General features: G+C 63.9%; 2 protein-coding genes across 2 annotated transcripts; one reads left to right on the top strand and one right to left on the bottom strand.

Annotated features, from left to right (window-relative positions):
* Positions 1–25: 25 nt before the first annotated feature.
* On the bottom strand, positions 26–3,157 carry CHLRE_07g316725v5 (uncharacterized protein). The gene is made up of 6 exons (XM_043063889.1): positions 2,613–3,157; positions 2,257–2,322; positions 2,011–2,089; positions 1,552–1,869; positions 1,242–1,321; positions 26–900 (listed from the first exon to the last, which is right to left on the bottom strand). The coding sequence occupies exons 1-6, from the start codon at positions 3,015–3,017 to the stop codon at positions 433–435; spliced, it is 1,416 nt and encodes a 471-aa protein (XP_042922457.1). The 5' UTR covers positions 3,018–3,157; the 3' UTR covers positions 26–432.
* A 120-nt stretch (positions 3,158–3,277) lies between these two features.
* CHLRE_07g316650v5 (uncharacterized protein) lies at positions 3,278–15,953 on the top strand. The gene is made up of 26 exons (XM_043063888.1): positions 3,278–3,645; positions 3,735–3,930; positions 4,241–4,447; positions 4,779–4,938; positions 5,257–5,372; positions 5,831–5,963; positions 6,163–6,311; positions 6,540–6,653; positions 6,924–7,013; positions 7,266–7,434; positions 7,766–7,978; positions 8,295–8,404; positions 8,819–8,875; positions 9,090–9,157; positions 9,379–9,577; positions 9,953–10,025; positions 10,316–10,416; positions 10,690–10,831; positions 11,225–11,233; positions 11,442–11,480; positions 11,710–11,736; positions 12,005–12,161; positions 12,472–12,711; positions 12,850–13,069; positions 13,370–13,432; positions 13,667–15,953. The coding sequence occupies exons 1-26, from the start codon at positions 3,635–3,637 to the stop codon at positions 13,730–13,732; spliced, it is 3,129 nt and encodes a 1,042-aa protein (XP_042922456.1). The 5' UTR covers positions 3,278–3,634; the 3' UTR covers positions 13,733–15,953.
* The last annotated feature ends 57 nt before the right edge of the window (positions 15,954–16,010 follow it).

Below are 16,010 nucleotides of genomic sequence, written 5' to 3'. Positions count from 1 at the left end.
CGCGAAAGTCAAGATGTCCATGGACTCGCGAGGTCGCTTCTCGCTCCAGCCGAGTTTTCCCTGCCGCCTATTTTTCTACAATAGGGAATAGCAATTTATAATACGTGGCGCTCGCGGTTTGCACCAGTTTGGCACTTTTTGTCAACGCAGGCAGGCAGGCACGGACAGGGGCAATCCTGGGGGGCTTCGCCCCCCCTGGATCGCTTCGCTCAGGGGGCTCAGCCCCTAGAGCAAGGGATGTGACGATGGGTACCGGCGACATAAACAGCACCCTTGCACCTCCACACACCATCAAGGGAAAAGGCAGGGGAAACGCGTTGAACCAGCGGGGCCCATCAACCCCCCTTTCGCCATAACGCCACTGATATGTATGACGGTATCAGTCCAGCTCGCAAGGCCGTTATCCATCCTCAATACCGACAAGGCACACTTTCAACCGCCGAATGCCTTCTCCACGCATGGTGTCCCTGGAAACGCAGGATTCAGCCACAGGCGCGTCGCAGCGCCCGGACAGGGGTGCCCCTCGCGCGCAAACTCCACCAGCCCCCGTGGCACCGCAGCAGCAGCGCCCTTGGGTGCCGGCGCCGCCGCCTCCGGCTCCTGTTGGGGGCACGCCATGCTGCGAGCCGCACTTAAATCGGTCCCATCACCCCAGCCACCTGGCACCTGCCGCGCTTCCACGACTGCCGCCTCCGCCTGCTGCATTTGCTGCAGCGGCGCGTGTGGTGGTTGCGTCGACGCCATCATTGTCGGCGGCGGCTGCAGTCGCTCCGCCAGCCATGCCGCCTCCGCGGCGCTGACGGGTGCGGGCGGCTGGGCACGCCACTGCAGAGCGGCCCAGCATGCGGAGGGCAGCGGCAGGCGCCGGAAGTGTGTGGCGGGCTCCATGGCGGCGTGCGTCTGAGGCAGCAGACACACCGCAGGCGGAGAGAGAGGCAGAAGGAGAGGCGGTGTCAGCCCATAGGGAACAGGCGGACGAAATATTGAGAGCGGGAGAGACAAAGGAACCGCGGTGCTGAGTTCAGGGGTGAAGGTCAACGCTCCAACTCCAAGTGCAGCATGCAGTGGTGGACGCGGCAGCAACACATGCAGTGCGGCTGGGCTCCTAGGGACGTTGGTGGCGAGTCCGTTGGCAGCGAGTGATGAAGCTCCGGCAAAGCGCTATCAGGCCTGGCCCCACAGCAGCCAGCAGCCGCCACCCGGCCCCGTTGGCCCCTTCCTATCACCCATGTGTGACTCACCCGCCTGCGGGGCTCGTGCGGGCTGACAGCGATAGTGACCACGCCGCGCTCAGACAGATGGCGCAGAGGCGCCGCGAAGTCTGCGCAATGGCAAGAAAGAGTGCTCGGGGAAGGAAAGCGCAAAGACCTGCAACCGAATGCCATGCGCTGCGAGTGCGTGCAAATGCAACCGGCCACATCACATGGTGAACTAGAGGTGGCATACGACACTGTCAAACTGGCCACATCAAAGGACCTGGGTCCGCAACAGTGCCCTTGTCACCTAGTGCACGAGCACGAGCATACCCCCACCCCACAGGCCCACACCCACCTGTGTCCTGCGACACACACAGCACTGCCGGAGGCAGCCCCTCCGCCCCGGCCGCCGCGCTGTCCACCTCTTCTTCATCCCCAAGACACAACCCTCCTCCCACGCTGCTCCCGCTCCCGCCACGCCTGCTGCCGCTGTCCTCTGACTCGCTGCCGCTGTCCTCATAGCTGCTATTGCTGCTGTTGCTGCTGCCGCCGGCTGCGGCGGTGTCGGCAAAGGCCATGGCGTCCTGGACCAGCCGCATGTCTGCCGCGTCCGCGCGCACTGGCACCAGCGCCACCTCCATCAGCCGCCAGCGCTCCAGCAGCGGCAGCACGCCTGCACGCGCGGCAGTAGCAGCCGCGGCAGCAGCGGCAGTAGCACCAAGCATATAACTGCCATCAGCAACTGCCCACAGCATCATGAGCAGCACAACGTCGCAGGATCACGGGGAAGTACGGTAAACAACCGCCGTCTCACCCCGCAGCCGCTGTGCGGTGTCGTAGTTGGCATAGGCGCGGCACAGCGCCAGCCGCCCGCCCGCAGCCGCCACCAGCTCCTGCGGCGCCCAACAGAGCATGGAGCAATAGCAACAGGAAGGAGCAACTCCATTGAGACACGAGCCCAGCCGTGCACGTGCATTAGTTCCCATGTGCGGCTGTGCACATGCGTGCGCATGCATGCGCCGGGGGCCCCACCCGGTACGCAGGGGGCCGCCGGGCGCACCTGCATGCGCCGCAGCTGCAGGGGTGCGCTGCTGGCGGGGGCGAAAAAGTCCACATTGTCCAGGTCCTGGGGTTGTGGATGGATAACAAGAACCTGGGTTTTTTCGTGTGCTTGTGTATGTGTTTGCGGCGAGCACGAGGGGTTGCGCGTGTTGATTGGGACTTATGTTGCGCCTCTTGGGACTTGCCCAGGGCACCTGCACATTCAGTAGCCCATGACGTGTTAAGCTGCTGCTGTTATTGGCTGCATACCCCAGCCAGAACCAGTGCCAACATCCGTGCCTAGACCCGTGTCCGCACCCCGAGCAAACCTTGCACACGCCTGCGTGTCGCCTCCTTCCTGCTGTTGCTACTCACCCAAAGCAGCGCTACCCGCCGGTTTGACAGCAGCGCCCGGAGCGCCGCAATATCAACACCAGCATCTGACACGTAGTGCGGGGCGGCGGCGGCGCCTGGCGGGCATGCTGCCAGCGGTATAGAGTCTGTTGGTTGGGCACTTGATGCTACTGTGTTGCCAGTACTATCACTGCAGCTGGCATCTGCAGCGGCCTGGAGGCTGCAACAGGCGTTGCTCCGCAGGCGGCTGTCGCGGTATGAGGCGTGTGCATCACTGCATGGCGGAGTCCTCGGCTGCGCTCCCGGGCAGCGCACCGGGGTCCTCGCGCTTCTCTGCAGGTGGGCGTTGACGGCGAGCCGAGCTGAGGCGGGCGGGAAACGGGAGACGCTAGCCCTGCCCGCCTCAGGCGGGCTCCCAGCGCGCATGCGCGCTTGCAGTCCTGGTATCACCGCTAGGTGCTGCCGGTCTAGCCTCTAAAGGGCTCGCATCCTTGCTGCTGCTGGGGAAGAGAACCGAGTCCAGTCATGTTCGTTTTTATAATCCTGCAGGTTGGGTGTTCTTTAAGAGGTACAGTTTCAAAATCGCGTGCGCGTGTACTTGCTAGGGGCAACTGGCGAAGTGATGCGATTGTCTCAGTCATCGTTGTTGTTGAATACAGGTGCTACTTGTGTTCAATATCTGAGAAATTACTTACACCGCTTGGACCAGTTTGCGTGTTAACGAGACATAAAGTCCACAGAGGAGACGTCTTCTCACCGAGTTACAAATACCTGCTGTCCGCGATTTTCTTTGTGCATTGCCAACACATAATCATTTCCGTATTCCGAACATTAACACACCGTGGCTCCCAGCCGACTCGCCCTTGTATCCAGTACTCTTGAGAAAGCAAAGCCGGTTGCTCTCGCAGCAGAGGGCTCACATGTAGCGATTAATATATTGCCCGAAGGGATTGGGGCGAGCCCAAACGGAGTGACTCCAGGCGCAAATGGCTCTAGTGTGCCAGCGATAGGTTCGTCACCGCTGTTCATCGTACGTGACTTAGATGAGACTCTTGCGCAGTCCTTGGCCGCGCCTGCGGCAGCTGCGGCATCGCGGTCACATGGCTCCCAGGGTCTCCACGTTGGGACCAATAATGCTCGCAGCAGCAGCAACAATAAGAGCAGCTTGAATAACGACGTCGAGCGAATCTTGAAGGAGAACAGCGTGGCGACCATACCAGAGTCGTCGGGACTTGCCGGAAAGCTACTTCACCTCACACGTCGTGGCAAGCAACTCAGTGGCAAGTCGGGGGGAAGCAACATCAGCGACGCGCCGGAGGCTCGGCGAGTGAAGAAAGCGGTGAGTAGCGGGTCGCAAACGTCGTGGCTCGCAACCCGTCCAGGCGCCACGCGTGCCTGCGTCGTCAAGGGACTATCGCGCAGCACAGATTCCGGCCTCCCGCCTCCCCCGCGTCCGCGAACGCTTCAAGCAAAGGGATGTGCAGCTTGTTGGCTCCGCTCGCTTACGGACTGTTGGCTGCGCGGGTGCCAGCAACGCGCCCCAACCAACCAACGGCCGTCCCCCCCAACCCCGTGCCACTCCCACGTAACTCCCCCCCCCCCGCCAACTCCCCGCCCCCGCCAACTCGCCATCCCCCGCCCCCTGCCAGGCCTTTCTGCTGGCGGTCCGGCGGGACCGCAAGGTGGTGCTGGTGCCGCTGCTGCTGCTGGTGCTGTGCACGGGGCTGGCGCTTTGGGGCGTGTTTGCGTCGGCGAACTCGGAGAAGCGTGCGCGGCTGAAGAACGCACAGAACCGAGCAGATGACAAGGCGCAAAGCATCGAGTCGGAGCTGCGGGCGTGCTACCTGCCCGTCAAGGTGGGGGGAGGAGGGGTGGGAGGAGGGAGGAGGGAGGGAGGGTTGTGGAAAGGGGCTGGCGCAGGCGGGGGAGGGTGTGGGGGTTGTAAATACCAGCCCAAACTAAACCAGGTGCGGAGCTTGGGGCCGGACTGTACGGCACAACCGGCAGGGGCAATGGCTACTGCCGCACTCCTTACAACACTATACCGTAATGTATGCACGGCTTTACACGGCCCTCACGGCGCTGAATGACGGCCGCTGGCGCTCGTTCCTCCTTTCCATGTGCATGCACGATGTGCATGTCTAAAACACGAAACTGTACACGCATGCACCGTACGGCCCACCGCAGGTGATGCAGTCGTTCGTGACCCGCTACCCCGACTTCCCCACGCTCAACGCCACCTTCGCCAGCCTGACGGAGGAGCTGCTGACGCTGACGGCCGCCGGGTCCATCGCCAACATGCAGCTGGCGCCGCTGGGCGTGGTCAGCGCCGTGCAGCCGCTCAAGGGTAAGGGAGGGAGGGAGAGGGGGGAGGAGGGAGGGAGGAGGGACGGTTGTTTACAGCGTTCCCAACACGAAACGAATCAAGTGGGAAGGATGAGACAGGGGTGGCGGTCCTTGCAAGTCGGAGTGCATGAGTTACCGGTACCAAGGGAGGAGGGAGGGAGGAGGGAGGAGGGAGGAGGACGGACGGAAGAGGGACGAGGGAAGAGGGGGCTACAAGAAGAGGAGTCAGTTCGCGGTCGTCTGGCTGGCGATGGCGTGCGCCTCCCAAGACCTCCCCCCCTTCCCAACCCCCTCCCCCTCTTTTCCCCCCGCTCCCTAGGCAACGAGCGGGCTATTGGCCACGACCTGCTGGCTGACCCCAAGAACCGTGACGTGGCCATGCTCACCATCGCCAACCACAGCCTCACGCTGGCGGGGCCGTACATGCTGTTGCAGGTGAGCAGGGGGAGGGGCAGTGGGGGGAGAGGGGGGAGAGGGGAGAGAGATGTGAGGGGGAGGGAGCCTGTCCGTGAAAGAGGGGAGTGAAGGATCTGGGGGGGGGGGGGTATGGCAGTGGCCACACCATTCCCAGCTAAGGGCGTGAGGAACAGGACGGTGAGGAGCAGGCGGGGGATGCGCGGGAGCAGGGGTGACACGCCCGAGCCCCACAAATGGGGGTCGGCACGATTGGGATGGCCAAGGCCACACCCACACAGTTGACGGCTTGCCTTAGGGTACGCCAGGTAATACCGATCGCGGCCCGCTGTTTGCTTGCGCGTTCACATGCAAAGTACCGAACCTTTCCCCTTGTGCTTTGCTAATACACATATGCACAGTCGACCCCTTACCTTGTCTCCTCAGTTCACTCACACACACGCGCGCGCACGTACACACACACACACATACACACACAGGGCTACATGGGCGCTCCGGCTCGCTTCCCCATCTACGTGCACGACGTGGGTCCCGACGAGACGTTCGGCATGCCGCATGACGCCTCCAACTGCTCCGTGTGCTACGACCCAGCCACACGCACCAAGTTCTGGGGTGAGCGCCGAAAGAAAAGGGAGGGGGACTGGAGCGCAGTCGTTTCCGGGCGGGGGTGGGGCTCCTTGGATTGTGTGTTGGGCTCCTGGGCCGTAGCCGATCTCCTTGTCTGCCGGTCGCCTCCCCAACACACGCGTACACGAAACACAATCCCACACACGCACGCCCTGCTTCCCGCCTTCCCTGCCTGCGCCCCCAGGCTTCGCCACGGTCATGATTGACTGGGACAAGTTCGTGTACGGCATCGTGCGCATTGACGAGCTGGTGGGCCAGGGGCTGCGCTACCGGCTGTGGCGGCAGGACGACACGACACCGGGGGAGCAGTACATCCTGGCAGGGCAGCCGGAGGTGAGCAAAGGGGGGGGGGCGTGTTTTTTTATAGGAAACGGACCAGCGCGCGTGTCTGTGCGAAAAGGGAAACAGAGCGCGCGTGTGTGTATGTGAAAGGTCCATGGCTTGTTGTAAGATGGCGGTCCGACCTTTCACTGGATCCTACTTCTTCCCTCGGCTCCTTCGACCCCCTCTCCTGCACTTCAAATCCCTACCTCCCTGAACGGCACTCCCCCTCCCCCCCAGGCCCTGTCCGACCCCGTCGTCGCGCGCATCGAGGTGCCCAACAACGTGTGGGTGCTGGAGGTGCAGGACTCCCGCAGCTGGACACCCGGATACCTGTGGCCCATCGTGGCCATGGTGGGAGACGGGAGGGAGAGGGACTTGGGGAGAAGGGGAGGGGGAGGGGGAGGGGGAGGGGGAGGGGGAGGGGGAGAGGGAGAGGGAGAGGGAGAGGGAGAGGGAGAGTAAGAGGGAGAGGGAGAGCGCGTTTTATGCACTCGGCACCGCCGGCAACCAACCAATCATGTGATCAATGCCCCGGGCACCCTATCCCCCTTGACCAGGGGGACCTATTCGTTTGGCTCGGGCATTCAACCGCCGCTCCGCCCCCCTCCCGCCCGGCCCCAGGTGGTGGTGATGTCGCTGGTGCTGGCGGTGCTGGTGGGCATGGCGCTGGTGCAGCGGGCGCAGCAGAAGCTGCTGCTGCGGGAGGTGCTGGTGAGCAGGGGCTGGGCGGCTGGGCGGCGGGGCGGGGCGGGGCGGGGCGGGGCGGGGCTGGGCAAGGCTGGGCTGGCAGTAGCTGCATCTTCGGGGCGGCCTGGAGCGGGCCGGCAGCGGCGCCAGCTGTCCTCACCGTTTAGTTGTGGATGCCGCACACCGGCCTTTCATGGACGACTGCACCCCCACTAATCATGAATGTGCTCCCACCCACCACAACCCACTTCTCTGTACCATCTGTGCAACCCCCAGTCCGCCAACGAGAAGCTGGAGGACGCTGCCAAGGCGCTGCTGTGCGAGAAGGAGCGCATGGAGGCGCTGCTGGGCCGCCAGTTCGACCTCATCGAGTGCCTGGGCGGGGACCCGCGCGCCGCGGAGGGAGGCGGCATGCCGCTGGACAAGCTGCCAAACACGCCCGCGGGTGAGGGCGGGCAGTGGGGCTGGGGCCGGGTAGTTGGAGTTCCAGTCCCACATAAAGCACAACCCAGAACGAAGCCCACAGTGCCTTGTTTTGGAGGGGGGGGGGTGCCTGTTCGGCGAGGCAGAATGGTAGGTTACTGGGTGCTGATGGCAGCACGACCAAAAGCGTGCACTTCACGCCCTTTTCCCCGTGCCTTTCCATGTCACACCCTTCCTTCTTCTCTCTGCAAGCCCCGCGCCAACAACTCCTCACCAACCCCCGTGCAAAACCCAACACCATCCATACGAACCCATCCTCTCTTGACGTGCTCTCTCGCCCCGCGCTAACGCAGACAAAATTGAGCGCATGCGCGCCAAGCTGCTGAACGGGCTGCGGCCCAGCAACAGCAGCAACATGTCCTCGCGACGCAGCCTGCACATGGCGCCGGGCGGCGGCGGCGGCGGCGGCGCGGGCGGCGGCGCGGCGGCCGGCGATGCGCGTGTCAGTGCGGAGCTGGAGCTCAAAGAGATGATCGGGGAGGGCACCTTTGGCAAGGTGTACCGAGGTGCGTGTGGCGCGTGTGTATGCGTTGTAAAACAATGAAACGGTACCCGCCCAGCCGTGTGTGTGTGCGTGCGTGTGTGCATGCGGGTGTGCAGTCAGACGGGGGAGGGGGTTTGCGTGGGCTTGGTATGCAGGACATTCTGGGTGAGCGGCGGGCCGCGACCGCAAGGCAGCTGCAGCTGCCGCGATGGCCAGGCTGTCAGCACCCCGCATGCATGCCGCCACACACACACATCCTGGCGGTTCCACCGCGGCCCTATCCACTTCTGCTGCGTGTGTATATATGTGTGTGTATGTGTGTGTCTCCCACCCGTCAGGCCTGTGGCGGGGGACGGAGGTGGCGATCAAGACCATCATCCTGCCCACCAACATGAGCGGCAAGGAGAAGCGCGAGCGCATGGCGGTCATGGAGGCGGCCATCAGCAGCGTGAGCGGGGCTTTTTTGGGGGGGTTGTAAGGATTGGTACAGGGGGGGAGCTGGGGCTGGGGCTGTGTGTGTGGCGGCGAGATACCCGTGTGGGGCGCATGGGTGGGGCCTTGGGTGGGCTGAAGATGTAATGGTTGGGGGTTGGAGGTTCAGGGGTTGGGGGTTCATGCGGAGGCTAAGAAGTACGGGGGTCATGGGTGTGCCCGCCCCCCCCCCCCCACCTGTGCTGGTGCGCCGTCGCCGTCGCACACCCCAAGGCCCAGGGACCCCCGCTTGCAGCCGCCCGCTGGTAGCCAGCCCCCGGCTGCCCATCTCACCCGATCCGCCCGCCCTGCCGCAGCCCCGTGTTGCAAGCACCCCACCTGCCCTGTGTTGCAAGCACCCCACCTGCCGCGCACCGCCCGCCCCCCGCAGTCGCTGGCGCACCCCAACGTGGTCGCAACCTACACCTACCAAATCAAGCCGCTCAAGGCAAGCGCGTGCAGGGGGGGCATTGTGTTGGGGCTGTTGGGTCGTGTCGTGGGGGGTTAAGCAGCCACGCAGGGGGCTGCGAGGAGGGTGTAACATCTGGTGCCGGTTGCGTGCCTGAGCGACACGAGGGCGTTGGGGGTGCCTTGCGCAACCTGTGCACACGCACTGTATCGACACCCTACCCTCATGGTCAAATATGTAAACGCGCACGCAGGACTCCTCGGGGTGCAGCGCCAAGCCGTCGGAGGACATCACCGCCTCGGCCATCGTCGTGGGCGGAGCGTGAGTGTGTGCTGTGTGCTGTGGGCGTGTGGTGCCGCATGACAGCCAGTCGTGGACAGTGACACGGCAGCCTGTGTTACATGCCCGCCCCTCCGCCCCTCGCCCAGCCCAACCCGCCCCCACGCCTGCTGTCTACTTCGCTACACGTCTCCGTGCCAATCCTTGCAGCCCCCTCGCCCAGCTCGTCTCCCCCTGCCTGCCTCTCTTTCTCCTCCTCGCAGCCACGCAACCACGGCCGTGCTCACGGGCAGCGGGTATCAGCACGCCGTCGGCAGCGGCGCCAGCAGAGGCAGTGGCGGCGGCGGCGGCGGAGGTGGAGGCCCTGCTCAGCGGCGGCCGCGGCCGGGTGCGGCGGACCCTCTGGCGCCCTTCAAGGAGGACGCGGACGAGGCGGCCACACGGGGCGTGCACAGCTACGAGGTCCGGAGGGGCGGCGGCGGTAGCTGGAGGGGGGAGCTGGGACAGGCAGCTTGGGGTGTGAGTTAGTAACAGCTCAAACTGCGGTATACCAAACCACGCGAAACTAGCGGGGGGGGGGGCGGGGGCTAACACGGCTCGGGCACATGTATAGGCACACAGTCATTGCGGCTTATTTCTTCTTGCGCTCTTAAAAGCACATATGCACGTAGGCACACATGCGTATACGCCGCGCCACATGCAGGCGCGCCACGTTTGCTGTAATGCCGAATAGGCACAACTGCCTGACACGCCCTGAACCCCTCCCTCTCCCCCGCACCCGCCTCCCTCTCTTCCGCCCCCTCCTCCCCCCTGCGCTGCGCCCCCTGCGCTGCACAGGTCCAGCTGGTGATTGAGTACTGCGACAAGGGCTGTCTGAGGGAGGCGCTGGACGTGGGCGTGTTCTTCGGATGTGAGTGCAGGGGAGGGGGGACGTGGGCAGAGCGGGGGCGGGGGGCAGCCGTTGTGGAGGACGGACTGGTTGAACCCCTCAAACTATCAAGTGCCGACGGAGGGGCGGGGATGCGGGTGCGTGGGTTGTCTTTGGTCAGGCTTGCCTGTAGCGTCGGGGCGACGGCCCCGCTCATGTGCCGCGTGTGGCAAAGGTTTGCAACGCTTCCCTCTCATCCCTGCGTCCCATCCCTCCCATCTTCCTGCCTGCCTGCCCTTCCCCTCTCCATGCCTTCCCCCCCCCCCCTGCAGCCACGGGCCTGAACTACCCCGCCATCCTGGACACGGCTGCTGACGTGGCCAAGGCGCTGCTGCACCTGCACTTCAACGACGTGCTGCACGGCGACCTCAAGGTGGATAGGGGGGGGCAGAAGGGGAAAGGGAAAGCGTGTGTGTGTATGGCTGGGAGTTTGGAGGTGTGTGGGTGTGTTGAACAATGAAACGGGCAAATGTGGATGTGGGTGTGGGTGTGCTTGCAGGGACGTTGGGTGGTTTGTGTATCCTTGGTGGAGACCACACAGGGGTCGCGAGGATTGTGCATTCTCGAGTGCGTACCCGGTCACCGCACACATGCTAACCACATAATTACGCAACACACGCGACTGCCTCATGCGCCACACACCCAGGCCGACAACGTGATGCTCAAGTCGTGCGGCGGCGTGGGGCGGGGCGTGCTAGCCAAGGTGGCGGACTTTGGTCTGGCGGTCAAGATGGACACGAGCGACAAAACGCACATGAGCGGCATGTTCCAGGGCACCCCCACACACAGTGAGTTCTCCCCGAGTTTTCCCGATTCCTTGACCATTGGAACCTATTTCGATGGCCCTGGGCATATATCCCCATCCACACGCCCTTGTGCCTGGGTTTTTGGGGTCCATGCGACCTGTGACGGATCGCCGGCGCAGTGCGCGACTGCAGGTCGGGAAGCCGGCACCACTTCCGCTGCGTTTGCTGACCGGGGACCGGAAGGGGGCGGCCGGATGGGAGGGAGGGGCGCAGTCGTGTGGAGGTTCCCAAGTGCGGGGTCGGACCGTGCATCTGCATGGTGTTTGACACGGTGTGCCCCCTCCCTCCGCTCGTTTCACCTTGGCTTGGTTTAGTTTGGGCTGGTATTCACAACGTCCCCCTCCTCCCCACGTGTGTGCCTCTTGCTGCTTGCAGTGGCTCCAGGTGCGGCGGCGGACAACGGGCGCGGCGGGGGGCTGCGGGGACAGGCCGCTCCGTGCGGACAGCGTGTAGCGTGTAGGCTGGGCGTGTACGGCATCACGTGGCCCCGCGCCGTCTACCTGTTTGCGGTGTACCGTGTGCATGTGTGTTTTGATGGTTGGCACAGCTAATTTACGCTTGGCTCCACAACTTTGCGGTGGCGTGCTTGCAGAGGTCATGTTGCACGGGCAGGTCTCCAAGGCGGCGGACGGTGAGTGCGGGCTGTAGCAGGTCCGTGGAAGCCATGGAAGCCATGGAAGCGGGGGAAGCGGGGGAAGGGTTGCAGGGTGACAGGCTTTGGTCAGCAGGACTGTGATCGGCAGGACGAGGCAGGGCGGCGCCGGGTGCTTAGCTGTCACTCCGCCGATTCCCTGCACTGGTCACACGCCCTGACTCCCATCGCTGGACCTGCCGCCTCTCTTCTCCCCCCCCCATCGCAGTCTACGCCTTTGGCGTCACGCTATGGGGTGAGTTGCGCCTTTGATGCATGTGGTGTAGTGCCCCCAGTGGCCGCCCAGTCAACCCCAACACCGCGCCCGTGCCAATCCTCAGCCCCGCGTGCACACACACACACACACACACACACACACACACACGCACACACACACACACAGCCCTGCGTGTGAACCTTGAGCACTTTCCCAATACAGATATGCACACACAGACACACACACACACTGTACACCCTGCACACACACACACTCTCTCTCTCGTTCTCCCTGCGACCCCGCACAGAGATGTTCACGGGCGGGCACCCGTACAAGGGAGTGCCGGGCGCGCTGCTGGGCCACACCATCAGCCGCGAGGGCAAGCGGCCCGTGTTCCCGCTGGGCACGCCCGCGGCCTTCAAGGACCTGGCGGAGAGGTGCTGGGCGCCGGACCCGGGGCAGCGGTGAGGCGGCGGAGGGAGCGGCGGCAGGGGGCGGGGCGGGTTGCTGGGATGAGGCAGCGCTTTCCGGCCTCAGTCGCGAGGGCAGCAGGGGCCCTCAAGGGGCGTGGGTGTTTGTGCTGACAGGGGCAGGCGCACTGGTATGGCCATGTGCAATGGGATGCAGCTGCGGCCGCCGTGCGTCCAGGCCGCCCGTGCCCGTTTGCCTCCGATCCGCTTTGCCTCCGATCCGCTTTGCCTCCGATCCGCTTTGATTGCATATTTGCATCCATCCATCCATCCATCCCGCATGCTCGGTGTCGCTCCCGCGCAGGCCCTCGTTTGAGGAGATCTTGTCCACGCTGACCGAGCTGCGGACGCAGCTGTCCGAGCCCACGCCGCCGCTCACCTACACGCCGCTCACGGCCGAGCAGCGCCGCGAGCAGCGCCGCCGCGAGCGCGAGGGCCCCGCCGCCTCGCTGCGGGCCAAGCTGAGTGAGGCCGCGCGCTCCTCCACGTCCGCGCCGTTGCCCAAGCTGCACCACCACTACCGCCGGAAGTCGGACACGATCGAGTGAGTGAGAGAGAGCTCTGCGATGCGAGCCTATCGGCAGCCCTGCACAGCCAGACTGCGCATTCTGGGGTCGCTGGGTAGCTTAGTTGTAGCGCTCAAGGATGCATTTTTAGTGATCTCGTCTGCAATGCCGCACAGGGCGACGCCTGACGAGGACGGCACTAGCAGTGTGGAGGGCAAGGCCGCGCGGGAGGCCCAGGTCTCGCTGCTGGCAGCGGTGCGGCAAGGGTCCCACAGCAGCGGCGGCGACGGCGCCAAGCCGCGGAGCTGCTCGCGCAGCGGGAGCGGCAGCGGCGGCACCAGCCACCACCACCAGCACCGCCGCAGCAGGTCGAGGTCTAGAAAGGCAGACGACACGGTGAGCGTTGGGCCGTGGGGCATGTGTGTGTGTATGTGTGTGTGTATGTGTGTGTGTTTGTGTGTTTGTGTGCGTGTGTGTGTGCGTGTGCGTGTGCGTGTGCGTGCGTGCGTGCGTGTATATGGCTTGACGGGGCCGGGGCCTGGGGCAGGGAAGAGTTTAAAGAGCAGAAAATCTGAGTGCGGGCATTAGTCATCGGCCTTGCTGAAGTGCCACGTCGGTGTGCTCCGATGCTTCCCAACAGACTCTATACCATGCCCCCTAATTGCCGCCGACCGTTCTTGCTGGTGACTCCCACAGATTATCATGGTGGGCAACAGGAATGTGTCCCTGTCGAACGCCATCACATCCAAGTCTGTTGTGGTGAGTCAGCCTCTGTTGTGGGGGCGCCGGCGCCGGAACAGGCCGCAGCGGGGTAATGGTGGTGATGCTGCCGCTGCTGCTGCTGCTGCTGCGGCTGCGGCTGCGGCTGCGGCTGCGGCTGCTGCTGCTGCCCATCAGTAGGCCATCACGCCTGCCTGCCACTTTCATTGGAGCGGGCCGGAGCATCCCCTTGACGAGCCTGGTTCCGCGCCGCCTCCTTTGTCCGTGCTGCAGTTGGAGCCAATCTGCGAGGCGCGCAATGAGGGCGACGCCGATGCGCCAGTCAGCTACGAGCCCTGAGCCGTGGAGGCGTGAACAGCGGTTGGGGTGGTGGAAGGCGCTCAGGGGAAGGACGGACTTGCGCTGCAGGGCAACAATGCAGCATGGCAGCTGCTGCTGCCGCTGCTGCTGTGCCGGCCTTGGCCCCGCTGCGGGGCGGCACCGCTGCGGGCGGCGTCTGTTTGCAGCCCTCGTGTTACGTTGGGGCTGTGGCTGGGCTGGGCTGGGCTCGGCTAAGCTGGGCAGGGCTGGAGCTGGAGCTGGGGCCACTGCGACACTCAGCGTCCGCTCGTGAGCCAGTGCCGGTGCGCTGCTGGTCAGGGCAAGATCGCATAGCCGGGTGATACCGAATGCATGCATAGGCACTGGGATGCACGAGACGCTTTGATGCGCCGTCGCACCGCCACCGTTTGCCCCCCGGCCCCACGCGAAGCACCGGCTCGCTGCGGGCCAATTAGCTCTGAATGCGCGCAAGTGGATGACATTACATCGTTAGGTCCGCGGACAGGGGTGTGTCGGCTGTGTTGCAGGATGCTTTGGAGATCGTGTGCACTATCAACACTGTTATGGTAAAATTCGCACCGGTATCGCACGTGCGCTTGGACGGAGATTCTTGCAGCGGCTGCGGGTTGAGCGGCTGTGGCCTGTACGTGCTTGGCGGACGCGGTGCGCCCGCCCACACATGCGGTACATGGCTGGGAGAGGGATGGGCCGGCATGCGGCACTTGTGGGTGTTTATTCGGCGCCTGGAGTGGAGGCGGTCCTAGAGGTGGAGGCGGTATTTGCAGCATCTCAAATGCGGCAAGGCTTATGTGGGTAGAGACGCGGTGATGGGTGTGGGGCCATGGGGTATAGGAAGGGGGAGATCAAAACCATTGAATGAGAGATGCACCCAACGGCTGAGGCCACGTGGAGGAGGTGAGCGCGGCGCCGCCCAAGACGCGGCGCCGGCGCGCAGGCTGAGGCCCGGCCGGTGTCTGGTGAGCAGCCTTTGCTGGCGAGCACAGCATGGCACGGTGTGGGGTATGATTCATTCCTGTTGCTGTTGCTGTTTTTTGGTTGTGTGGTTTGGTGCGTGTACAACCCGACCCCGCCTATGTCCGGGAGATGAGGTACACGCTTGTGGCCTGTGACGGGGGACGTGGCGTGGGCGCAGTCCACTTGTCCTTGGCGAGGGGAATTCACGTGTGTGTCCACCCAACGGCTGAGGGATGGTTGCGACATTTGTATCCAGAGCCCCCGCAGAGGGGCCGCAGCGATTCATGTGTGTAGTTGTAGCGGACAACTGGAATTGGGTGGTCAGGTCCATGACACAGGCATGGGTGGACTCGACACCGCAAGAGAATTGCATGTGCATGCGAACCAGTGTGTCCGGCCGCGCAACGCAGGGCAGGTCGCGGAGTCGCGTGCTACTGGACGGATGCATGCGGAGTTGCATGGATCAGAGGATTTGACGGTCCCCTCGCTGCCACCTATGGCCTGGAAGCGATAGCGTAAGGGCGCAATACTGCAAGTGTGTGTGGACGGATTGTAGATTTGAGGGCGTGTGCGAAGTTGCACACTGCACGCAAAAGACCTGCCCTCCGGGAGTGTGCACGGGTAGGCGGTGGGGCAGAGGCACACTATGGAAAGGTGTTATGCCGTTGGAGAATTATGGGGCTTTCGGTGCGCGCTGGCACAAATTGGAGGTGACTGCGCACCACAAATTGAATGGCTTGAATGTGCGAGAGCCTATTGTCACAATGCGGTGCAGTCGGCCGTTTGTCGCACGTGCTCGCAGAATGTGCTTTTGCATAACACACGGCCATGGCATGGCGGACGCAGCTGGTTTGGAAACGTGTGGGGCGCGAAGTAGTCTCATTCATTTGCGGCGGCAAAGCGCAAGTGGCTGCATGAGCTTGTGTGAGGATGGGGTGTCGAGCGGGGGCTGGCACGAGCGTGCGTGCTGCTGCTTGGGGAGGAATGAGCATGCGTATGTAGTTACAAGGTGGTGCGCAAAATCTTTGCGTGCCTTCCTGCCTCATGGAAGCCGGCGACGTAAGGATCAATCATCACACCAGGAATAAGCTAATAAGGCTGCGGTGTGTCAGTGTGTGTGCGTGTGTAGTAATACAGTGACGGCTAGCCTCGGACCCCCGTGCCTGGTGGCCTTTCCCATTGGCGCCCGCTGGCATGGACTTGTTTGTCTGTACCTTGCCCGCGGTCCTTGCCCGCGGTCGGAGGCGGTATGCCCGCGGGCCAGCGTGTCAAACACACGGCGTCCGGATCACTTCGCAAGTTGCTCCACTCAGTGTTCAGT

Source organism: Chlamydomonas reinhardtii, chromosome 7, assembly GCF_000002595.2.
Source record: "Chlamydomonas reinhardtii strain CC-503 cw92 mt+ chromosome 7, whole genome shotgun sequence".
NCBI classification, from domain to species: domain Eukaryota; kingdom Viridiplantae; phylum Chlorophyta; class Chlorophyceae; order Chlamydomonadales; family Chlamydomonadaceae; genus Chlamydomonas; species Chlamydomonas reinhardtii.
Note: the sequence above shows the minus strand (reverse complement) of the source record. Positions and strands in the feature narration are given on the sequence as shown.

Coding starts and splice junctions, on each gene's coding strand:
- CHLRE_07g316725v5 (XM_043063889.1), bottom strand. CDS start 3,017: ATGCGCGCTGGGAGCCCGCCTGAGGCGGGCAGGGCTAGCGTCTCCCGT. Junction 2,090..2,256: donor TGCAGCTGCGGCGCATGCAG/GTGCGCCCGGCG, acceptor TGGGCGCCGCAG/GAGCTGGTGGCGGCTGCGGG. Junction 901..1,241: donor CGCACGAGCCCCGCAGGCGG/GTGAGTCACACA, acceptor CTGCTGCCTCAG/ACGCACGCCGCCATGGAGCC.
- CHLRE_07g316650v5 (XM_043063888.1), top strand. Junction 3,931..4,240: donor CTCGGCGAGTGAAGAAAGCG/GTGAGTAGCGGG, acceptor GCCCCCTGCCAG/GCCTTTCTGCTGGCGGTCCG. Junction 4,939..5,256: donor CGCCGTGCAGCCGCTCAAGG/GTAAGGGAGGGA, acceptor CCCGCTCCCTAG/GCAACGAGCGGGCTATTGGC.